The 26,687-nt window shown below is 37.4% G+C and overlaps 1 protein-coding gene across 5 annotated transcripts in view; it reads right to left on the bottom strand.

Moving 5' to 3' along the window:
• Nucleotides 1-26,687, bottom strand: part of LRP1B (LDL receptor related protein 1B) — a 584,143-nt gene that overhangs the window by 419,291 nt on the left and 138,165 nt on the right. For all 5 annotated transcript variants that reach the window (XM_048952659.1, XM_048952661.1, XM_048952662.1 and 2 more), the window contains exon 2: nucleotides 14,363-14,488. In XM_048952659.1, coding sequence (XP_048808616.1) covers nucleotides 14,363-14,488 — 126 coding nt within the window. The remainder of the gene's footprint in view (nucleotides 1-14,362; nucleotides 14,489-26,687) is intronic.

Raw genomic sequence — 26,687 nt, 5'->3', positions numbered from 1 at the left:
AAACATTTTAATCTATGACTACTCCCGGAACTTGTTAGATTAGCCTTAGTTTGAACAACCTGTATATTTAAAAGTCTCTGGTAGGACTGTGGAAGCAGCTGTTATTTCATCCAAAAGTAGTATTAAGCTATACTAGTCATATTATAATGCCACATCTAATAGTCTTTTCTGAGACTCCTCAGGCCTGAATGATTACAGGATAACATTTGCAACCATGCTTTTTGGTTTTTTCTTCTTGGGGTGACTGAAATAGTCACTATTACTGCGTAACTCTGAAAATACAGTGAAAATTCTGTTGCAATAGCAACATATTTCCAGTTGACTCTCAATGGAGAAAAAAAAAAAAAAAAAAAAAAGCTATGAAATGCAAGGACCACTGAACTACGACAAACATCAGGTTCCACAACCCAGAGCATCACCCTGCAGTGACTGGCTACCCTGGCAGCAGAGGCATACCTACAATCAGGCCAACCCCATGACAGACAGCTGAGGCAGCATCTGGCATCTGCCAAAAAAGAGATGAAAGAACTGAAATTACATTACTTTGTGAGAGTTTGCACAGCGTAGCAAAGATAACGGAATCACCTCCTCAGAAAACAAATTCGTCACAGAAGTAACAGGCAACGTTTCAGCACAAAATGAATAGACTATTAGCTTTCAGCAAATGGGGTATTTATGGGTTTTAAATTGTACATTAGTGCTCAAGCAACAATGATATTTATACTGCACATCAACTGGAAGAATAAGAGAATAGTGAGCTAAAACTGAGGACTTAGATTAGCGAACGTGTATGCCCTGAGGGAGTGTGAGATCTAAACAGATGCACACAAAGCAAGCAAGATGCAGTGATATTAGGGGAATTATGCCAACTGAGTCAACAACACAAAAAAGCTGCTCTTCAGAGGTGTCTAAGGGATATCAGACTGCAGTCCCAACAGACAGTCTGGAAAATGAAGGGGTTTAATGAAAGAAGGGAGCAATGCAGAAAACAAGAGCTAGGGAAGAGATAACATCTCCCCAAAAGTGCTGCTCCAGTCCTTTTACAGCACCGTGGGCACAAAAGAAGTACACACAGCAACGTGTACGTAGCAGTCAGAATGAGCTGGCATTCACTGGAATTTTATACTATCATTTCATACTGGTGCATAGTATAGAAGATTTCCTTAAAGAGGCGTAGGCCTCAACATAACAGTGTTAAAAATTCTTATTTGCTTCCTGTAGCTTTTAAGCTGTAGATATTAGAGACGAAATGCTCACTTACTCAAGCAGAAATGCAATTTTGACCCCAGCACATTACTGTAAAGACAAAACGTTTTGATATTTACAAGATGCCAGAATTAGCTGTGCTTCACAATCAACCACACGCCATCCTTTCTGAAATGGCCCTGCAAAAGCCCCTCTGGAGCAGGGAGAGAATAAAAAAAATAATAAAAAAATCAGTAACCAGCAGAAGATTTGTAACTCAAACTTTAAAAACATTGAATCATTATGCCTGAACTCTGGAGAAAAAGGACTCAAAAAGCCTAAACTGGAAGCAGACCCTGCATATTTTAAAAATGGTTCCATGCAGCTGATGAGAAGCATCCATTATGTTTCTTTAACTAAATATAGGAGAACTGTAAGTTTAAGATGTTTGCCATGTCCAGGTGATGTTACAAAACTGATTAGCAAGCAACACAACTGCTGAGAGATAGACACAGTCATCTGCTAATACAGTAGCCACTACTTTTTGCAACAGAAAAGCTCCTGCTCACCTTTAGGGGAGTATAAACGATGCAGAAGACCCAACCCTGAACCCTGTGAAAGCCATTACAGTTCTCCAGCGCTAATTGGGCTGATGCCAGCTCAGGTTATTACAACGCCTTTGTTTGCCTCCCTGAAAGCATAATGCTACAGCAAACCACGCGACGGTAACGTATTGCTATGCCATGCTGCATTTGTTTTTATTACCAAGACTCAGTACTTAATATAGTTGATGCCTTCTACTAGGGTAAGGAATCTTAATGATCTCAGCACATCCACAATAGTCCTCCACCTAAGTTCACTGCCTCATGAGTTTCTTGGGGAGGGCATGGATTGCTGTCCAAATATTACTAATGCCATTTTAAAAAGCTAAAAGCATCTCACTAAAATGAATTTGTCATTATAAATAAACAACAGTAAAGTGGGCACACAGCATAGTACATTTACTAAGGCTATCACGTAGTGCTAGGCATTAGCTTTGGTACTTAGCATGCTCCTGGGATGATAACAGTTATGGGTTTTACATATACTTTTTTACTCTGGCAATTTCAGTTTCTAAAAAAAGAGATCTTACTGTCAACTCCATGCATAAATTCAATATTAGCGTTTCAAGGGATTTTGTCTATCCTAATATCAAGTTCTACCAACAATAAGCCTGTGTCTGAGCCCAGACACATTGAGCTCAGCAATAAGAATATTACTGAGCCCAGTAACAAGCCTGGGCAGTAAAACAGCATTTAGCCTGGCAAGCCATCAGCTTTTACAGGTGCACCCAGTAAAATACTGGAGTAATACCACTGAGTACCACAATAATGACATGTAGAGCTATAACACTGCTCTTGTACGTTCACCCTATATATGACCTGTACTAGAAAGGGCAGCTACATACAGCTACATATTGGAAGGGCCAGATATAGATAGTCCATACTGGAAGGGAAGGCTATGCAAGAAATTCAAATCCAGAGTAAAACACAAAGTTTGTGGAAACTGTGGGTGTTTCATCACTGCTTCTTCTATACTATTGACTTCTCAGTGGCAGTTTCATACATCTTTTAGTATACTTCCTCAAAATGGAAACGGAACATTCTCCTTGACTTCAATGATTTTTTTCAGCTATTTATTACAAGAAAATATAATCACTGCAAGGAAAAAAATTCTGTTGAAGAATCACACAGTATTTTTTATTTTTATTTTTTATGGATTCAAAACTGCAGGGCTGCTGGCAAGTCACGTGTGAGAACACATACAGCTGAGTCATGAAAAAATTGAATAAGCACACTAAGATTTAGGGATTTTTGTTTTACCACAAGAAAAGCAACCAAGCTGCCTGGATGAGTGCAGTTTTCACTTCCTTCCCAGACTTAGATCGCTCCCTATTGGAATGAAGTATTACAATTATTTTGAAAAGTTGTTTTTTTAAAAAAAAAAAAAATCTACACTGCTGACAGAACAAGATAAAAGTGATTGACTGCAAGAAAAAGAACTGAAGAGTGCTCAACAATGCTCTGTGGCTGAGTGGATGACAGACTTAGTAAGGACAGGTGAATCACTGCGGGTGTTACGCAGCCTGGGCTGAGATGCAAAGTCTGCACAATTTACACTGACCTACATGGGCTGCTGGAATACTTGGGAACTGATCAGATCCTGCAGCTCTACTGCTGCCCCTCATGAGGCCAAGAGCTGTTTCTTAAGCACCCATTCTACTCAGCCTTTTCTGGCTGTACAAATGGGCAGCAGCAGCAGATCACTGCATCAGCAGTAGCTGTGTGCACACAATGCTAAGCCCTGCCTGTATTATCGATGCTGTCCGCATGAACTGCTGCATGCTCTCATCTTTCTGGGTACCGTTCCTGATGGTAGCAAGCCAAAAAAAAGAAGAGAGCAGATATTCAGGTCAGGGAACATTATATACATCATTTCAACCTATCATCAGCCCAAGTAAATAAATACATCTTTTTCTTTACGTGTAGTTTAAGTCAAAGTTACCCTTGCTCTAGCTTACCAAGAAACATTTATCCATTCACATCTTTTCTTTACTCCCTGAATTTGAGCTCCAGTTTTTAATGACATTTGCTGTGAATGCAGAATTTCTCTGTCACACGCTAAGGACCATTTTGGACAGGTAATTCACAACAGCTCCTTCCTGTGGCCCAGACACAGAAAGCAAGGCTAAAAGGCCAGTGGCAATGATTTCAAGGACCAAACCTTTAAGGAGATGGGCAGAAAAAGAACAAACTGTTCAACAAATGAATTGTTTCAAAGCCAATTCTATTTCTTCAGTTGGAGACAGCTTGCCCACATAGAGCGAATTTAAAGATCAGGCTCCTTAACTTGATATATTTGCCCAAGGAGGTTGTGGATGCCCCATCCCTGGAGGCACTGAAGGCCAGGCTGGATGTGACTCTGGGCAGCCCAGTCTAATGGTTGGCAATCCAACACATAGCAGGGGAGTTGAAAGTAATTGAAAGTAAGCATTGTGGTTCTCTTCAACCCAGGCCACTCTATGATTCTGTGATTCTATATTATGCGGTTCTTCCACACGTTTTGTTTGCTGTGCCAATCAATCTTTCCGCCAGGTCCAGATTTAAAAAAAAAAAAAGCAGATTTTTTTTTTTCCTAAATTTCAAATCTTTCTCGTACTCTTCAGGATCTTTATATTAAAAAAAAAAAAAGTCTGTTAGAACTAGTAATATATTAATTATGTAACGAAAATAAATGCTCCTGTTAATGTGTTTGATTAACCATACAAAACACTTTATTTATTTGTATTTAAGATTTCCTGTTTTCCCTGAAGTATTTATTATCCGAGGCATGATTCTTCTAATCTTAGTTATAAAAGAGTACTTCAGTCCTGGAGTATATCAGCATTTCTCAGATGCTTTTATCATGAATAGATATATTACAACCACGTTAATGAGCTGCTTAGTATTCATATATTAGACTTTTCCTCATTTTATATGGAAATAATACTATAAAAATTCTAAGAATACTAGTTTTATGTGCACGATAATGATGAGATGCAAAGCAAATAAGGAGGAGAAAAATCTGTGGTGGCAGTGAATATGAAATGGATTAGTGCATCATCAATGTGCTTTACATTGGTATAAAATTATTAAGCATGTAATTAAGTAGGATCAATTACACTGTTTGTTTTTAAGGTAATGTTCTAGATATTTTAGACGTTTTATCTTTTGGAATTTAATTTCACACTTTAATGATCTTCTTGTAATTTCCCTCTCCTGCTATGAAGTCACACAGTCAGGATAAGCACAAAACCTGCTACGTATCAGGAAGTGACTGGAGTGTAAGGCCAGGCCAAAGTCACTGCAAAAGAAGCTAAGAACAAGGGAAATTAAATAATTTTGTAAACATAAAAATAGTTCAGTTCAGCTGACCTTCTTCATCAGATGAATTCAAATTTGCAGGCTTGTTAGCAGGAAAGAAATTAAGCAGTTACTTGCAGCAACGGCAGACCTGACTTAGCTGACCTCAGAGACATCTCCAGTGTAGCCAAAGTGAAATGAGATGTGGCTTTATAGGATCCTAACGGGTCAAACTGCTGGCCTTCAGCACACTGCAAGCTGCATGCAGATTGTAGGAATAAATAAAGAAAAAACTTACTCTGCATAAGAATCAGTGCTTTGAGTTTATATATGTTTGATGGTAAATATGAGTTTAGCATCCTCACAAGGAAATATGTATATAAGCTTGGATCCAATGTATAAATGTATGTACTTGTGAAGAGAAGTATTACTAAATTATTTCACGTTGGGCACATCCAAGATTCACACAGAAATTCACCCTAAGTTCCAAGGGCACAGCACAGGGACCTGCTAAGCCAGAGGCATGTGGGTATCAATGTTTCTTTGAACAACATAAAATGAAAGCATCAAGCAGCGCAGAGGCATGGAAATGTTTCATTTCTATCCGTAGCATTTCACCTAGAAGTACTAGGACATACATACAAGCTGCTAAAACAAGGGCGTTCTGGATTAGATCTGTACATCCTAAGTTAACGTAAGGAACTCAATCCTGAAGGATACCTTCAGAATGAGATTTTGTTCATCGTTTCCTGTCATGCCTTATTCAAAGAGTAAAATGCAGTGCAGTTGAATTCAGACTTCTGGCAATCGTGAGTTATACTTTTCTTCATACTTATGCATTATTTGTGAACATAGCTTTTGTCTTGCATTATTTCTTCATCCATAGCAAAGTGCCCTCTTTGCTGACTAAACTACTGTGCATTACAGAGCTAAAACCATATCTGAATTCTTATTTTAAATCAGGGCCCTATTTTCAGAAAGAGCAATTTTACTTTTCTTGCAGAAAGCCATCTGCCTGCTAATGAGAGATGTTTTCATCAGTAATTTTGAGAAGAAAAATGGTTATTTCATGTTAGCATTTCCAAAGTGACAAATAAAGAATACCACCCGGTTCGCTATTTTAATACACTACATTTCTCCTGGTGTGGGATCTGCAGGCCAGACGTATCATTATAATTATACACATTTGTAGTGAGTCTCAGTGCCACCGGGGCCCAGAGTGAAGTAGCATCACCTCAGATAAAAACCTTTCAGCAAAAAATTTCATACGTAATAATGCTGTAATTTATATATCTTCACATTATCAAAAATTACCTCCTTACACCAGCAAAGCCAAAAAGGATTTTGATGATGTTATATACTTTTCTTTTTCCTAAATATGTTTTTAAATACTCAATAGACCAGGCTGTGTAACAGCAATTTCTCTACCTCCATTTTGCTAAAGCTATTCCTGGTGCAGATTGGAATGACATCCTAACAACCAAGGCTATCACAATCGACTCGATATTTGGCTGAATTATCACATTTAAGGTGCGTTTCACCTTTCCCAAAATACTTTTTTCGCCTGATGCTGAATAGTTGACAAGTTGGCAAAAGACAAAGGACTGCTCAGGAAGATAAGAACCAAGGCAGGAAATGAAGGAATAAGGATTAGAGCACTACTGAAAAGAATGAGACCCAAGGGAAGAAAGGGAATCTGTTTACGATGATGTCAGTGGAAAAGTAAAGGAAGTAAGAGGATGACAAAGAGTTTTAGTACTTTTATCAGCAGAACCACCAAAGCAGAAAATGTAGGGAAAAAAAAATTAAGTGCCAGCCAAGAGCTAGGGACATATATATGTAGAAAAATGCAGAACTGGAATGAAAGGGAAAAGGCAAATACAAAAGTCCCTGGAATAAATTCACCCACACTACCATTTCACATCTCTTCCCCTCAATCACTAATGTAAAATGGCCAATAAATTTGTGACAGCCCCATGTTTTAGTGATGACAAAAGCTTTTTTTGCCCCCTCTGCAACTTAGATAATTATTGGTACAGTTCCTTTCAACATTAGGCTATTGCTTAGCTCCTCAGTGGGTACAAAGAAGCACACACATCCCTCCTGTGAAACTAGAATTGCACCTGAAAGACTGCCCATGCCCAAACTGTGATCACCACTGAGACGTGAATCTTTTTTTGCAGCCAAATACTGTGAAGAAGGTCAGGGCTGCAAAACAATGTCTTTATGTTACGATTAACAGCCAGCACAACCTCACACAAGAGAAATTGTGGTAACTCTTGCCACCGCCTTTTTCGACGTCTTAAAAAAATAAAAATGCTTGGGGTTAAATAGTTGCAAACTTGGTCAAAGTATGACTTACTTTTATAAGCTTTTCATAAGATTGATATTTTCTTGTCTTAGTATATATCCCAATAGAATTGTTTCTGTGTAGGAAGTGAAATTTTAGCAAGCAATTAATCCATAAATGAGCTGTTTCAGATTTTTAGGTTCTGGGTATCATCCTTCAAAGGCTCTATCCTGCCCTTGTGTTTATTATACCTATTCCTCAGGCCTTAAAAGAGAGACTATTTTGCCAGCAATGATATAACTGAATTCCCCATGAACCACTTTCAGAAAGCCATGCAGAAGATAATCAGCCACAGACCAAAAAAAGAAAAAAAAGCAGTATGTTTCTAATGACCATGTTACTGTGAGATGCAATGACCTCTAAATCCTCAAATTCTGATCTTGCTGTTGCGTTTTAGTCCAGAAATTACAGAGGAAAAAAAAAAAAGCAGCTGGTGAGCTACAGAATTTATATCTATTTGAACCTAAGCCTCTTGATAGCAAATATACAGAATAGAAAAATAAACCATTAAGAACTTCCTGAATGGTTTTAGGTTTTTACAATTACGAATATCTTTAAAGCAAAAGCAATTAAATTCTACTATCTGCCAAATTACAGTGTTAACCTGACCATTGAATACCATCTTCAAAACAATTATTTCAGAAAATATATTTTTTTTCCAACAAGGAGAAATTACAGCACCCTAAAAAGGAATGCTCCCTGTTGCTAAGGCTTTGAAGAGAATGCAGCATGGTCAGCTGGGTCACCAGGAAGATTTCATGTTTCTGATACCAGTTGGACAAACATACCCTGTTGTCTACTCTTTTGAACACGACCTGATCTTCCTTACCCTATTCCAGCTCCCTCATGTTATCATGTACATCCATGGATTCATCCTTTACTATTAAATAATAATACATTATAGCAGGCCTAAACTTAAATTTCCCATACTTCAGATTGCAGAAGGCAAACTCCAACCAAAAGCCACAAAGTCCTTCTGTTGGGACCCACCAGTTTGTGCTAAGAGCTATACTGCCATTCAGTGTTACACCAGCAATTTGCTTGACTTTTCTGCACAGAGGCCCAGGCTGCCTGCAACCATTTGAGCACGCCCTAACAATGTTAGGAAGGTGTTTTAAAGTAGGAGCCATGCTATGTATTCACACAAAAATGAACAAATTGGCTGTATTTGAAGAAGGATAATGAACTTCTTCCAGTAATTTCACAATCTGCTTACGTCTCAGAAATAGTTTTACCAGTCATTGGGAAAGAATAAAAAGGAATCGCCTCTAAATGTTCTCTAGGGTCTCTATACCATCACTTATATGCTGTCTGGGAGAGAAGGCACGTAAAAAAAACATCACCCTCATTCCAGGCCCATTGCAAGCACTTATAAGCACCCAAAGATGGGGCAGCACAAAGGGAGAAGGAGAAGAACTGAAAGTGAGAAATGAACATCTCCAAAGTGCAAAACCTCTCAAGGACAACTGGGCCTTACTGATAGCTGTCCCACATGCCACACTGGATCAACCTGAACTCCTCTGTAATGCAGAGTTTCTCTCAATGGGGTGCTTTTCCATAACCTTTACTGAAGTCTTAGAGGACACAAGCACAATTGACTTCCATCCTTTCCAGGCTACTTGTCTAATATTCAGTTAACTACCAGAACATCAGCAATCCTATCACAGCAGCAAAATGCCCTTTCCTGGAGAGGCCAAGAGATGAATTTTTCCCCAAACGGTAAAGAAAGGAGAAAGCAGAGGTCAGAAGCTGAAGCCCAGGCAGCAGATGTTTACCTTGGGAGAAGGGGCAGAGAACAAAATATCTGAGCAAGACCAAGCGGCTACATGACAAAAAGCAGTATGGCAGAACAGGTCATAGCAAATACATCCTTGATCATCTGTGGTTACCAACTGCAGTTGTTTCACCAGAGGAAACAACAAAGAGATCCTCATTTGAAAGTGTTTTCTTCCAGATCAGAAAAGTTTGACCTGCTACAACACATTTGTTTTGCTCTCTCAGAAGCACTTCTGTTTACCAGTTAATATAAAAAACATGGCAATACTGTATTGTTGTGCTAAGCATTTAACTTAATTTTACATAATCTAGCAAATGTTTCATAAGATCTGCTAACATTTGTCAGTTTGTTGTGGTTTATGTCCTACAAAAGCTAAAGAAGTTAAACTTCTATGCTATTGCTATGAAAGATCCTGACTCAGAAAAGAAAAAACAAGTAGCAGACATTCATCACCTTGAACAAATCAGTTTAATATGAGTACTAACACAATTATGTGTCTTGCTGAAGAATAGATACAAGCAGCTATTTTACACAGCGGATTTCCAAAGCAAAATTAGAATAGATAAGAACACAAGATCACATTTTTCCGTTGTGTCCAGTATTTCTGACATTTACCTTTAACAGCCTCATGGCACCACATCCTGAATGCACGTTATGCATTTATTGATCCGGGATTTTCCAAAGCTACTTAAGAGTGGTTTGGGAACCTGACTTCTATTGAACTTCAATGACTCTACACATAAAAGAATTAAGAGCTTTAGGAAACGTTATCTTCGTTGTTTCATATTGCAGGAGTAACACAGCATCCAATTACCTTATCCTGTGCTGGTAAAAGAACAATTTAGGTACTATATTAACAATTTTTATGCTTATAAAACTAGTCTCAATTAGCAACCAGACAATTAAAAAAAAAACTACTTCAGCATACAATATGAGATCCAAAAATGGTATTTCTGGTTGCTGCCTGTATCTTCCTTCAACTATAGTTTAATTGTAATTATAGAAGGTGATATTCCCTCAAAATCCTAGAGAAAGATTATCATCAAAAATCATTTCAACGTCTTACGATAAAGCTCCACCTGCTCAAACTTCTAGAATTATGGACCATTCAAATTGATTATTTGTTAATGAGAACTGAAATCCTTTCAGTTTATAAATAGCTACAAATAAATTATCTAAGCGGACTGCATTCAAATATTCATCTGGCTAGCATTTAAGAAATAAATAAAAGGGCAACGAGCTCAGAAGAAATTATAGTTGGGGACAATATGAGAAAATTGCAGTCTAATGATGTAGAGTGAATTGTTTTTGAAATTGTATTACTGCTAGAATAATTGATTATCAAATATTTTCATGTCTTGATAGTATAATCTGATATTGTAACTCTCTCAAGATATTTTTGATACTCTAGCAAAATTTAGGTTGATAGGCAGTTCTAATGGGCACCTGCATGGTAGCAATCTGCAGCCTAGAACACATCACAAAATGGTGTGAAAAGAGTTCTGGGTATACTTGTGGCAGACAAAGTCTGCACACAACAAGTATCAGCAAGTACTATAGCATCTTCCTCTGTTTTGTACAGACAATAAGATTCCTCTGTTTCATGGCAAAGAGACAATAAGACACCCCTTGTACTGATCATCACAAAACCCAAACACAATCATGTGGTATGTACCATTCCAGAAAGAAGCTACAGGAAAAGTAAGTAATTTGGTTGCCTCTGTTTCACATTCCTTAGCACGATGCACTCTGACAAAGAACAGTTTGTGAGCTCAGGTTAGAAATAAAACATGCAAAACAGACAAATCCTGAAGCTGACAACACAAAAATCTGTGTGTAATAAACAGATGGAGTCATTTGCAAATAGACCTTTTAAGAGTCTGGTCAGTAAGAGGTTGAGGGGCAAACCTGCCAGTAGTATATCAAATCTCTCATTAGGAGGCAGTGGGCAGATTTTTTCTCCGGCATCCACAAAGCTGGTTTAGAGAAGAACTTGTTAGAGCCTCAGCTGTAATGCAACACACACCGATATCTCAAAATGGCAATGCTTTAAACTGGTGCTTTGATTGAACTTTTGCATTTAAGATATTAGCTATACAAAAGCCTATTACTATTTTTGTTTTTTAAAACTCCATTTCCTTCAAGAGTATTTTTGATTCTTTTGTGTTTATCTCAGCAGCATAGCTTAGCAGATAACCCTATAGGCAAAAATAACTAATAAATGGTAATTAGGAGGAAAAAAAAAACTTTGAGAAAGTCCTCTAAACATCTGTGTCAACCTCCAAACCGTCAGCTATCTACAAAGTCAAGCATTCATGGCCAGATTCTGGGGCGCCTGATACAGCTCTATTGATTTCAAGTGAGCTTGCTGATTTAGCCTACTAAAGAACCAAGCCTCATCCGATTAGGTTAAGAACATTGATTTTTGAATCCTGACTATTTGCAAAAACTTTATGAACAACTTGGAGAGTTATCACCCCAGGAAAGGGTAGAAATTACTTGGACAAGTATTTTGTTAGTATTATTTTTAGAAAACAATTTTCTTATGAACAGATCATTAACGGTAAAGCAACAATATTTTTTTCACTGAATTTTTTATTCTGAATTACTGAACCAGGTCCTTTGGTATTAACAAAAGTATCAGCTCCACTGAGAGCAGAATGAATTACTGTGGGTAAGAAACAGAGAGAACACATGTAGATGCTGCAGGGAATCACTTCTGCTTTTACAAAGCTATTGCTGAGATGAGTTGGTGGAAGCTGAGAAGTGGAAGGGAGATAGCTGCTGTCTTTTGACTCAGAAAAACAAAGGCCATGACAAAAAGCTCAATTACTTTTGTCCAAAGCTAAGGAACTTTTGCCAGCATCAAGTTCTGCCCCAGCTTCTGCCAACTCAGTGGCTGAATACAATAATAACTGACACCTTTTTTTCTCCTTTATATTCCAGTCCTAGATCTCTCTATCCCTTTCTTTTTAATTAAGGTAGTAAAGGGGGCTAGATTGCATGATTCCAGGCAGATTCTTGAGAAGAACTGTTTGTGCAATGATACTATGTGCTTGTACAGACCAGTGAATTTCAAGATATTTCAAGGTATGGTTCAAATCTTGGTTAAAATGCCAGTAGGAGGGAGAACACAACAATATTTTGTTCCTATGAGTTTTCTGCAAATAAATGGTTGCGAGATGAGACTAATAAGACTTTTCATATTCTCACCATGGGAAATGCTGCAGCATGAGAATTTCTCACTTTTTAGACACCTTGACATCCTCACGGGAGAGAGGCAAAGAAATTCCACTTGCAGAAAAAGCTTTGATCGATGTTTGCATGTTATTAGAACCTAGAAAACCCTATTGCTAGGCACAAATCTGCAGAAAATCAATCAAACTTCATTTGTTTATGGCTACAGGAACCGCTAGCAACATCTGTCAGGCCACACCAAATAATTTACCTTACGTAAGTCATTAAGGAGCTGAAAAATAGAAGCTGCATTTATCTATAAACAAACAGACAGAAAATGTACTAAAGCTAGAAGGTGCTGAGTTCCTGGCATTAACACCAGAGTTGTCAAATATAAGGGTATTTTAAGGTGGTTTTTAACTCCTTGCAGGGTGATACAAAAAGGTCGGCATGAAAATTAAGGAATATGATATTCATCTGCAGTGAGAAGCAACCTACCTGATGAAACTAGAGTACAGAAAAGCAACAACACTACATTAACTTTGGACAATATAAGCAATGCATCCTACAGAAACTGTTAGTGCTTGCAAAGGAAAAGTTGTTTCCAAAAGGATTTGACTGGCTGATGTCAGAAGATAGCAGGCTTGTTTTCCCACTTTAATTCCCTTTCTTCTAGTTATCAATAAACTTCAGAGGTTATGTTTTTAACCCACTGTGATTTTGAATGGCTTTACTGAACACATATCTTATGATCCAGTACAATATACATGCAGAGTTCTTGGGAGGGAAATAACCAGAAATCTAGCAGCAGCTGGATACAAAACTATGTGCAAAACACCTGGAAGCAGAATAAAACCTGTGTTTGTGACAATCTCCATGCTCTTACCACAGTCTTCATTAGAAAGCTGAAAGATTTTAAGCTGTCAATACGCTATGTTTCAATGTCATCTTTACAGATATCAGCATAAAGACAACAGTGATCGATCAGCAGCACAGAAATAAGATCCTGAGTACACCTGAGGCTTTCAAATGCAACACTTTGTTTTTAAAAATCCCCAGAAGTTTCACAAACACTTCATCAGAGCACCCTCACCTCAGCCCCAAAAGCAATTTCCCTATCAATTTCAGAAACAAATGGTGAAAGGTTGCAATCAACTGTACAGTATTTGCCAACCAGAAATGCTTTGCAGACATCTCAGCTTTCTGTCCCTTGTGTTAAAGATCAGGCTCTTAAACACTGTCTGATGTTCAATTCTTTTCTTTAATTTTAATAGTAAACTACAATTCTAGCCTTTTTGATTGCAAACATTGCTTTGATGCAAAATACATGTTTCTTCTCTCACATTAAGTGATTATTCTGTGGATAAAAATCAGGAAATTCACCCAGAAAGCAAGAAACATATTAAGATTTAATATCACCTCATCAGTAGTCTAAAAGGCAGATAAGAAAAATAGTCTGTAAGGTTTTTGCTCTGGTCCTCAAAGCTCTCAGCCACATTAAAAAAAATAATAATAATAAAAAGACCTTTTATTATAATTAACATGTTTTATTAAAGCTTTCTCTCCTTTTCTTCTTTCCTCCTCATAGTTCTTACATCTGCTTTCATTTCTCCCTTTGATGTGTGTACGCTCTTCATACTTTTATGGAAAACACTCTGCACTACTTATTTCCATCCAGCCATCCCTCTTTTCAGAGCACATTTTCCCCATATGCCTGACTTTGCCACTGCCCTCTACAGCTCAGTGAGAGCATAGGGAACATATCCTCTGGTGACAGTGTTCATAATAAGGTGGCACATGAACAAAACACCTTCCATTTCTTTCAGCTCTCACCTAGATACTGGAAGTAATGCATTTCCTTGATAGGAAAAAAATTATTAATTAAAAAATAAAAGCACAGCCTATGCCTGTTACACAGTTACTACAAATACAAACTATACCTTTAAAGGGAAGATAAAATAAGGTGAGAAAATTGGCACTTTCTTTACTTACATGTGTCTACAGACTCATCTGAATCATCGGGGCAGTCGGGTTCTCCATCACACAGCCAGTGCTGGGAGACACAAGTCACGCGATCACGACACAGAAACTCTCCTACATCACATAAATGATGTTCCTCTGAAAACAAGAATGTTTTAGAATGAGGTAAATTAAAAAAAAAAAAAAAAAGTGACACAATGAAAATTAAAAGTGGAAAATAAAGTGAAATATTGATGTTGAAATCAGGCATCAATACAAAGAACAGAAACAGCGTGAAGCAATTATTTGATGAGGTACCTAAAGGCAGTGACCTTACACAGGGAGGATAGCCCTAAAATTTTGGTACATCCTGTAATCATTCCAATCAGACATGAACAGGATTAGCACCAACTTACTTCTATGATGAAGAACATTAAGAATTTCTATTCTCCAGCTCTTTCACTCTAAAGTAAATTTGTTAAACACATAAATTCAATAACCTTTAATTTCATGCTTTCATTTTTGAGGCCTGGCACACACAAAGTATTATCTGACTTCAACCACCAAAATCTGAAATCCTGGAGATATGGAAGACCTAGTTAACAGAAGATTACTCCATCATTAACTAACTACTCTGTCATTAATTAAAACTCATAAAGCCTCCATGCAACGTATCTTATATTCAATTTATTGATGCATTAATTGCAGTAGTTCTGTCCACAACTGTAGAGCACAGGAAAGGCTCCTTACAGATAGAACAGAGGAGCACCTTCACTGGAGTCAGTACTGTTACAGAGATAGAAAAATGAATATATAGGAAAGAAAGAACTGAACTTAATTCCACCTGTAGATCTACTCACAAGCTTGGTTCACAGCAAAAAACAATGGATACGTTTACATGTTACTAATCACTGCTAGCATACCTCAAGTCATTGCCCTCTTAGTCCGCTAGCTCCACCAACTTTTGGACTGATTTGCTCCCATGCAAGACCAGCTTTGCTACAGCTTGTGATTAAATGCTTAGAATTATCCAGAAGCCTTACTACACTCATTTCTTAGCTCTGTCAACTAGCAATTAGCATCATAACAAACACCCAGTGTTCCTCCAAACAACTCAGCTGGCTTTCTACAAGGAAAACAAAACATTTTCCAGACAAAATATACAGACTGCATTCTCTAATCCCTTGAAGATATGCTTCTAAGCACGCATGTATAGCTGACCCTAAGCTTCAAAAGAAAAGTGATGGCACAGTTCTTGGGACTTTAGGAAAGAACTAAGAGTATTTTGTTAAAATTAACCCATTCATTACCTATACATACATTTCATTTTTAGTGTCAGCCTATAAATCTATCAAGGGATATAATTTCAAATGAGTCAAAGCTGCAACTCTAAGGTAGATACCCTTTGTGTTACTTAACATGGTTACTTAATGGCTTCTGTAACTCTATGAGAATTTGCATTTACAGTAAGGAGGTCCATTATGTTCATCTTTGTACAAAACAAATGACTTCATAAGCAGAAAGTTTACATGTTTGAGGAAGCAGTTTTGCTTTCATGTCTCAGGGAGATGCTTAAGGCTTCTGCTTTGAAAGCTCATCTTGAAAAAATTGCTGGAAGTAAGAAAGAGGGAAGGAAAGCTAGCATTTCAAGGTTATGCAGCAATATGAACAGATCTATATGAATTTTTTTTCAGTATATTCATAACACTATTTAAAAATCCATGGTAGAGCTGTGTATCTCTGGAAGCCTCGTAGCACGTGAACGGTCAGCACTACATGATATTTCCTAACAGACAATGAAAAGTAGAACTAGAGCAGTTGTCATAGAATGGAATTGTTTGGATTGCAAGGGACCCCAAGGATCATCAAGCTACATCTCCTCCACCGCAGGCAAGGCTGATCTACCATGGCATCGTATTTATAGCTCTCAAGAATTATATTCTTGTCCCTCAAGGTGGGCACATGTGTGATCCTAAGTATTAGATCAGTGGATTTACTCAAACGCTCACAGTATTCATTCAATACTTTTGAAGGAAGTTGAATTAAGGTTAATAAACATCAATTTTTTTTTTTCTTTTCCTAAACTGATAGCTAAGTGGGGGAAAAAAAAAAATCCATTGCCAAATAAATATAACTTCAAATTTCTGAATACATGCATGCCATCAGTTTACACACCCAATTATCTAAATGCAAAATTCATATTGAAAAAGAAATTTCATTTCTTTTCTAATTCCTAACTGGCAATAATTGACTAGAAGGAGAAATCAATGCTGTCATTTATGCTGAAGTGTAATACTCCAAGTGTAATTACATTGTGCAGCAAGCAGAGCCTCAGCATTGAGAAAATCGCAACCGAAGGTGATGAAGAACTTCAGAATAGCTACTTAAGTTTGTAAACAAACCTTACAGTGATACTAATAAAGGGAATTCTGGAAATTTCACACTGATTTTTGGAACAAGCTCTGTATTAAATCCTGCCCCTACCTCCTGTGGCCATCACTGAAGAAAACTTGGCACTAAGGGAAAAAACCGCTCCCTTCGATACGTCAGATTTGAGGTAGAATGACACCCAGTGCAGCCATGCTGCCATTAATTTAGAAGTCCTTCTCCTCTGCATCATTCCATCATGGTTTATACTTTTATCTGTAATAAAATACCTTTTCACTACTCAATGCCAACTGCCAGTCAAAACATACCCAAACAGCAAAACAGCAAAACTCAGAAGAACACTACGTGCCCAAGTGAATGGCATTCAAATGAGGAAATACATGGAAATGGGACATATCCTATCACTGTGCTCAAGGGTAATGAAAGTTTGACACACAAAAAAATGGTAAGACTGCTGATGGGAAGAGGTTTCTTATTTATTTATATGAGGAACAGCAGCCAGGAAGCACTGGTGTAGGTGATTATCCCACAACTATTAGAGTACCAGGTTGCCCTAAAGCTGCAGATGGTCACTTATGACTGCATAAATGAATACCATCTTGTTCTGGATAAAGATTACAAAAAGTGCCTAACTTGAAGTAAACAAGGTTTAAAAAGCTATTTCATACATAGCTCGGATATGGGCAGTGTGTTTGGAGAAAGAGCTTGTTTGCAATTTTTTTTCCCCTCTATTTGAAACAATTTAACTACTTCCACACAATTAAACTTTTTTGTATTTATTCTATTCAAGACTAAAGAAATTACAGGGAGATAAGCCTTTCATATCCTCTATCTACAGATAAACCCAGCAGAGGGAGAAGAAATACTAACTTACAAAAAAACACTTTGAAAAACAGATCATATTTTGAAAAAGCAGCTTAATATTAGCTCAGGGTTTTATTAGCTCTGAAAATTCTTTTTCAAACTATTTTCTTTTGCATATCTATAGAATTATCATTTATTTTCAACTGCTATCTTTGAATAATGCATTGGACCAGTTAATCATAAATATGCTGTAATTGGAGTTCTTTTGGGGAGAAAAACACATCCTGAAAAACAGGCATCTGAGATGGCCTTATTTCTCTACAGAAGAAAACAGCGATTTTCAGTGGCACCTCTCTGCACAGTTTCCTTCTGTATTATGTGTGCTGAAGTTGGCAGGCTCAACGTGGATGAGCAAATTCACATATTTTTAACATACCAATTCAGAGATATAGAGCAGATGGTTAGAAATCATCTCTCTACGGGTAAATGAATGCTTTGTCTCCCACAGGACAGCCCTCCTACCCATGGCTGCAAACACCTGGCAATGCCTCTTAGAAAGAAAGTTTCACCAAAAAACATCCAACAGTCAGTGTTTCTAGATTAGGAAAAAAATGCAGTCTGTCAAAAGACAAACAACAGGTTTAAGAGGACAAAGCTCTAAATCTCCATTGGGAAGCTGATTACATGTGCATAATTACAGTAAAACTGGAAGAAAAAAAAAATCTGGAATAGATTTATCAATACTTGCACTTTCCAAAGGTTCACACCCTCCTATCTGCAGCACACTGCAGGTCATCAGGGATCTTAACAAGGACTACACAGGAGATAGTGTCTATGTAATCGAGTGCTACTTTAGTTCTACAGCAAGAACACGTGATTCACTGTGAATCTGATTAGTACCTGCTTTTATCAAAGATTCAGGCACTGTGACAGTGAACTCCTTGCCCTCCCACACAGCCTGGTGTCCTGGGACTGATACCAATCAAGGTTTCACCTGAGACAGTTAATGAGCATCATATTGTCTCAAACTGGGTGCTCAGATAACCTGATAACAGACACTTAGTTCAAGAGATCCAGTTTTAAGTTGTACAACTATAAGTCAATCATCTTACCCCACAAACAACAAGCAGCCTAAGAACCCTATGAATAATAGTCCCAGCAAGCAGCTGTCTGCACACCTGGATCTCCCCTTGAGTAGAAATACCTCTTGAAGTTACTCGGCACCTGTGCACATTCACCCAGGATCCACAGTAAAGGATTGCTTGTTTTTAAGCTATATTAGCCTTGAGCTTAGATTTGTTATACACACCCACCCTCTGTATACCAAATAGTCAAGGATATCAACCAATTCAAGTTGTGTTAAGTCACTGTCATCATTGTTTAAATTATATCTACTTTATTTAAATTAAATGTCTTTCTGCCTTCCTCTTATGAGCGAAGCATGCAGTGCTTTCGTCTCCATCCGTGATCCCTCAGATGGGAGCTGCTCCTTGTGCTGTCCTCAGAATGCCTCATTCTCCATCTGCTAAGGACACCCAAGAGTCCCCAGAAAACCAAATCTCCCATATGGCAACATTCTTCTAAGTGGAAGAAAAAAATCAACAAAAATATTCAACCTAGCGGCCTTGATCTATTACAGAAGGAAGCTTGCTCATTAAGCTTTCGCTATGTATTCATAAAAACAACACGTGGTAACTAATCCAAAAATACGTATTCAAACACAAACTTCATACTGATACGATATGCCAGCAAATAAAGGGATGACTAAGGGGAACAAAAGATCATAATGTTTAAAATGTTTTGTAAAACAAGCTTAAACTAACTTGAAGTTAGAATATTTTATGAATTCAATGTTGTGAATTTTGGCACGAAAAAAAAAAAAAAAAATCACCATTCCTACAATTCAAAATTTGGTGGCGGAAAAATTGAGAGAAGAATGGCACCACATTTTGCCATCCTATTAGGTGAACACTCAAAGTTTAAAATGACAACATGGCTACACATGCAAATAAAAGAAAATACAGGAAACAAAACAAAAATGCATACCAGTATTGGATTCAACAATTTTTGTAGGACTCTTCCTACCAAATTATTCTGAAGTGTTCACCTGTTGTCTCCAATTCCTTACACAGGAAAAACTCTAAAGAAAGATGGAGACATACCTGCCCAAATAGCATTTATTTCAGAAGTACAAGAGCTGGAAGACTAAGGAAAATTAGAAGGGTCAATGGCAGCAGGCACAGAACTGGGCTTCAGGTGTATTTTTACATTCTGATCCACTCAATGGTGTCTACATTACATGTGTAAAATTATGGGGAACTCCTATGGACGATAACAGAGCAGTTCTGCCATGTTTCAAATATATTATGCAATCATAAACTTGCACTTTAAAGTCCTTAATTAGCTTTGCTTTGATTTTAATTAAGTTATCTTCATTACAAGAGCTTAAAAACTTAGAATTTTTTTCCCCCTCTCAAAAGCATGTTTTCCATTTGGGATTTTCTTTGATCTCTCACTCTGAAACATGGAAGGTTTTGCAGATTAATTTCTGCAAATTTTACTCAGAAGTTGAAAAGTATATTCTGGAAGTAATTTATGATAGAATTTGTCATATGCTAAAACCTAAATTATTATAACTGAAAGGGAGATGGGAAGAAAAAGCACGCGCTGCAGTTTCTACTTAGGAAGTAGTAGTCCTACTGAGGACTTCTCAGACTGACATAAATCTTTTCTAATCTCTTATACCTTTTGAGTTAAACCCACATTATTAAGAGCCCAACATACAGTAACACATTCAGGTTTTGGCTGTGCTGAAGTACAGGCAACATCCTTGGAATGTGTCTTGCAAAATGCTAAGCAGAGTTTTACACTCAGAATCTAGAAGTGCTGTTATCACTGGTTTCTGCCCTGCTCAGTTCTGTACAAAGTCAGAGAGCCGTTTTTTGTTCGTGGGATCCAGAGATCTCCCCTGGTCAACTAGGCTTTGATTAGTGGCCCTGCGTTGGAAAAGGGCTTAACCAGCAACACGTTTCTATACATAGATATCATCCACTAGAAAGAATGTATGTTTTATATACTCTTATTCAGTTCCCAATGTGCTCGTCATCAGTAGTTATTAATCAACTAATCGATTTTACTTTACTCATAAGCAGAGCACATGTACAGGTACCAGTCACTGGCATAGCTCCTGCTACACACCTCCAGATGGTGCTTGGAGGCATTCCCCACTCTGCACATTTGACTCCACAGCACCATTGCAGGCACTTTGCTTACTGTTTGGTCAGTTTTCTAATTGCCATCAGACATCATAGTTCTCAGTCTATAACCTCATCTATAAAAATTCACACTCAGATTCCATACGTACATTATTACACAGCTAAAACAATTCTTTACGTTTTTCAGATTTGCCCAGTGTTACAAATCTAGCTGAGCAGATAATGTTAGAGATTACTATTAACAAGAGGACCAGAAACATCCAGTACTTTATACAAATCGTATTTTGGCAGCAGGGAGGTGATAAATCTAGGGGCAGCCTTGTTCCTCTCATTTTTTGTTCTTCTTTTGACTACACAGTACCCATTAAAGGGGTTGACCCTGTGTCCCCTCCTGTGGATTTGAACCACAGAAGGTTATTATTCTGCCTTAATTTGGCACACTTTATGGATAGACAAGTCTAAGAAATAGTCAGATAATGAGAACGACCCAAATATTCCCAAGACAATTTTTACCTAATCAAGAAAGGGTCACGCAATACTACATATCTCAGCAAACTATGAAGTGACATGATAGCAATGTTCTCTAACGACACAAACAAGCTACAAAATAGCAAGATACCATCTTTATTACAACAGAGCTATACTAATAGGAAAAGCATTCCCTCTAATCTTGTAATTTATCAAACCTTACTCCAGCTAGTCCTGTATAAGAAGTTGGAAGTTCTAACAAGCCCACTGCAAATTAGTTCTTTACAATTATCTTTTATCTTCTTGAGAACTGGAAGAAATAAACATGTTCCCCAGTGTGAGGTTGCTTTTCCCCAACAGCCAGATTTCAAGTGACTATTAACATCAAGATGAAGGGTCAGAGAGAAAATCACTTATGCCCTTACATACAAAGAACAAGCCCTATAAGAGCGGCCACCAAGCTCTTCCAGCTGCCAAGATAAACAAGAGTAAAACCGTTCATTTGTGAGAGGTCCTCAAAGGCTATCAGTGAAAAAAGTCCTCTCCCTTCCCCATGCTACAAAAGAAAGTGTCTTTGAGATAATTGCCTTATGAGGAATATGAAAACATCTGAGCCTTTCCATCTTGGTTTGTATTATCATATTGCATTCAAAGTATCATTTCATTTGATGTGGTATAAGCCTCCCCATCAGGAGGGAATGGTTGCAAGAGAGGACCTTATGAAGACTATTTTTTTTTCCCCCTCATCATTCCTTAAAAATAAATAGGATCTTGACAGGAACATTAGTAGGACACTCTACAAACCGCAATTCCTACCTAAAATAGCTGTACCTGAATAGTCAAGACAAACTTCCACATGCAAAAGAAATTCAGGAAGCATCCAGGAGAAATAGCTTGCATAATGCATTACTTCATACACTTATTCACTTTGCTGCCTCTTCAGGAAATTCACCAGAGAAAAGACTAAGCCTAAGTCTCTCAGCTACTCCCAGGATTATATCTCCAACAGATCTGAAATATACACTCCTGAAAAGAAGAAGAAATGAGCAGAAGGACTGGGACTGAAGAAAAGTCACCCTGAGTCAATTTAAAGACCATTTCAGTGCAGTGTACATTTTCTTTTTCTCTACTACCTGCAGTAGTTGTTTTAACCAGGAAGTTTCCAACTACAATTTTAACTTATTTACTTTCCATATTTAATTGTAATGTTTTCAAGGTAAAATTGCTTCTTAACAGCAGAAGGAAATCTCGAGATAAGACAAAGTAATTAAATAAGTGGCAGACACAGGATTTTCTCTTCTGAAAGCCTTAGAACATCCATTACAGTTTAGTATAATATCTTTGATAGATTCTCTGTTCATCAGATGTTCTATTAGTAAATAGTGAAAGATAATTTAGATAAGTTTCCTATGTCAAGGGGGACTCAACAATGTCATATTTTTTTTTTAATTCAGTACGTCTTTTTGTTTGCTTGTTTTTTACTGTGTAAAACAACAAAACTTCATTCTTTAGATTTTTTTTCAAACATTAATAGAACTTCTTCCTCAGCAAGGAAGAAAGCACACTCAAAAAGTGCTTCAATACTTGGAGATATCAGGGAGATTCAGGGAATAAAAGAGCTGCTCTATGTATCAATGTCTTTAATACAAATAAAATTTCAAATGCTCTTTTAAAGTGTTGATAACTCTATGAAACAAAGAAGCAGCTGGACAATATGTCAGTAATTTAGATTTGAGATTTAGGCAACACAACAGAAAAAGCAATGTTATAGTTAATAAGAGTAACTAACCAATCATTTATCATAAAGAATAAAAAAGCATTACAAAAGGAATTCTACAATATCTAGATTGAACTGAACACTTGTCTTCTCTTTCTCATCCATTTCCTCGGGAGGAGAATGTTGTGGTTGTGCTTATCATTGGCTGTTGATTTGTCTGCTCTGCTTTAGGTCTCACAGTTGTTTCAATACTGGACCAGACAGGTCAATCCTGAAACATTCAGTCTTCCAACAACTAAATGGCAATGGCTCACTCAGCTATTCTGAATGGAGAGAACGTTTGCAATAACGTGCAACCTAGCTGTCATTACTGCAATCAGATTATATTTATCCAGCTCAGAACCGCTGCTTGCAGCCCACATTTAAGTGCAGTAACACCAAGCCATCCATCTCCTCTATCTACTTTTTTGTCGTTCTATTGCCAATCGCTTACTGCTAACTGCTCTGCTAACCACGATCACGTCTTGGAGATAGTGGCTGAGTTTGACAGATAGCAAAGCTGGTTCCCCCCCCAAGAGTGATTAATGCAAAGGCCTGGGGGAGACAAATGCCAGAACTTGCAACTTGCACGTCATTTAAACACACAAGCATACTGCACAATGACATAGAGGATGGCAAGAGATGAGGAGAGAGAACTGAATTCCTAGGGGAAACCCCAGAAGGTACTCAACATTAAGATGTTCTTGCAGTAATGAAGGAAAGGGCTCTCGTGCAGCTAGGGTTACGGATGGCAGGCTTCTATCTCAGAACAGTCCCATTTCAAATGACAGAAAATAACACTGAACAGGCTTAGACAGCAGATGGAATCCTATTGCATAATTCAATTTTAATGACTAAAGAAGTCTGAAATATGAAGGTTTTGTTTTGGGAAACAGAAGACATGAAATTAAGCAGACAAATCTGCCACTGTAAGCAATTATGTATGTTTAGAACATGTTAATTTTATATTAGAATAATTAATCTACAGGGAAATAATGCTAAAATGCTGATTAAAAGGATGGAAGAAACAGGAGAAAACCAAGCTTCCTAAATACAATCTATATACACAACTAAAAGGAATCTTATTACCAACGTTAAGTATTCCATTCAATTTGCATACTGAATAGCTTTAATACCAAAAAACAAAAAAAAAAAAAATCACTAAAAAAGTAGGTAGTAGCATTCAAAACCTACAAATGAAAACATAGGTACTTTGAAATGATTTATATAAGCTTTGACTCCATATTTTTCTGGATCCTACTGAAGTCATATCCATTATTTAAATAGCTCTAATCAACAGCTCTAAGTTAAACTCTAAGAATTAAGCCAATGGCACACCAATGGGTCAACTAATGTAAGCCTTACTGCAATTTAACAGCTAGGAAATCAGTTGAAATTGTGGTCTTCCACAGTTCAGGTCTATCTTTATTGATAGCATGGTGCAAGATTGATAACTTAAGGTGTAATTTAGAAACTTATTCATTGAATAACAATTTTCTTAGCTGTAGAGAATACACTGTGATTTTAGGTAATGCTGTCAGTATATCTTGAATGCGAATATCTGAACACATCTTCAAAAGTAGTAAGGTGTAATATTTATCAAGTCACTACTGGAAAGTTTTAAATATTGTTTACAGAGACAGCTTGTATTCTCTCCAAAAAGGTGATGTTACAAAGAAGGATCATATTGAAATAATTGGCAGACTTCATATCTGCGGCTTTATGCGTTGTAAAAATATAGCCAACATAAATGCATACTGCATCACTTAGAACAGCACAATGTCAGCTTGCTGCCTACAAATAAGTTTTGAAAGCACCCCTACTCGGATTTATTATCCCATGCAGGACAGCAGGAATAGCACTGTGTGAGTTATAGGAGCATTGAGTACAGGCACACAGATTAATGAGTAAGCATGCAATTTGCACCTTGGACGTGAAAAGGAAACAGTCAAAGCTTTGATGCTGTCTGACCTGGGAGATAAGTTGATAAAAGAGCTAGGAAACCATTGCAGGCCTTGGGTTCAGATCCATTTTTGAAAGCAAGCTAGGAATTCCCATCTTCTAGAACTGAAAGTCACCATGGTGTACTTAATCTTTTGCAATGCTAACATCTTTAAAAATAATAACTGGTAAAGAATAGTGAGAACAAGGCACGATTGTACGTATAGATTAAGTATTATTCAAAAAACCAAAACCAAAGAATTATGAGTTTAGATAATTATTGCTTTCATTCATTTAGATGAAATTATATTAGCCTTCATAAATGTTAACTTGCGTTTTAAAAAAATACTGTAGACATAACAGATAGAAGAGAAAATAAAGAAAACATTTGATAAAAGCTTTGTAAAGACAGAATTAAAAAAAGAGAGATTACCAACATGTTTGGACACTTAAGAAACATAAAAACCAATGCCACACTCATACAGAAGTAACATTTAATTCAACAGCGGAGTTCCTATGAGCAGGCCTACATCAGCCATTGTTTTTTCATATCCCTGCAGTCCCCAGTGCTACCAAAATACATGAAATGGTCAAGATGATGGAAATGGGCAATTAGGAGACCAAAGACAAAAATCAAGAAAGAATCAGTGTGATAGCGTGCGATCTCATGTATCTGCTGAAGGTTTATTTGCACCAAAACACAGGATGAAATAATTTCACTTTTTAACGTAACTCCTTTCTTAAAGGTATCAGGTATCTGAGGATTGAATGGCAGCCAATACAATCCTAACTTCTAAAGGGTTCCAAGGCAGTCATGATCATAAGTCTGATATGCTGAATAAGGAGTTGCTGGAAACAGTGTTTATGTGCAGGATGGACACCTGAATAAATACAGCTCTCTGAGTGGAAAGTTCTATCTTACCACGAAGCAGGCTGGAGGGCAACTAGCAAATCAACTCATCTTTATCCCCCCTTTCTTTGGTCCAAAAACCTTTGAACTACTCTGAAGAGCTTTCACAGATGGGCAGCAATAATTAAAATTCAAGTGAAGGCTGAAGAGATGGAAAAGGAAACCAATAACTCCATATTCAGAAAAAAAAAAAAAAAATAGGGCAGCTTTAAATAAAACCCAAGACACCCGTAGTTAGCAAGCTCAGGACAGAACCTGCAGATATCATCATTTTAGTAGGTCAAAAGGCTGATCAGTGTTTAGCCTATGTTAGCAATAACCAGAGCTCACCTAAGCAGGAGGGGTGCTGAGGGTTCTGTTAGCAGCTTTGCAAGCTACTGAGGCTACGCTAAGAAAATTATGCCTTGGTTTTCCCCCCACAAAAAGGGAAACAAAGACTTTCTGTGCATAACACACTCAGCTGCTTGGGCTCTAAGTGCTTATTACTGCTTACCTTTAAGTGATTTCATGCATATAAAGGTGAGCCATGCTGTATATTGTAAAATAAGTAAAATCTTGTAAACTGTCACTTTCTCAACAGTGTTACCATAGTCATTCCCAGCTACCTCCAGGTGATGCAAAAACATATGCTTGAACTGTCTCTGCTGGGACTTATTAAACAAACAGTATGTTCTGTAGATTAAACCATAATTAAGTATGATGTCGGTATTGCAAAAGCTCAGTAATTATGCCCCCATTTGTTCTACTAATTTCTGCTGCAATAAAATACGAATACTCACAAGTTAGCATGAAACTGGTGGTTCACAGTTCAGAAGTCTCCTTTCATCTGACAGGCAAAAAGAGTTCTGAAAAATCAGTGAAGATACCAGGTTCCTC

Source organism: Lagopus muta, chromosome 8 (genome assembly GCF_023343835.1).
Source record: "Lagopus muta isolate bLagMut1 chromosome 8, bLagMut1 primary, whole genome shotgun sequence".
Taxonomy (NCBI): domain Eukaryota; kingdom Metazoa; phylum Chordata; class Aves; order Galliformes; family Phasianidae; genus Lagopus; species Lagopus muta.
Note: the sequence above shows the minus strand (reverse complement) of the source record. Positions and strands in the feature narration are given on the sequence as shown.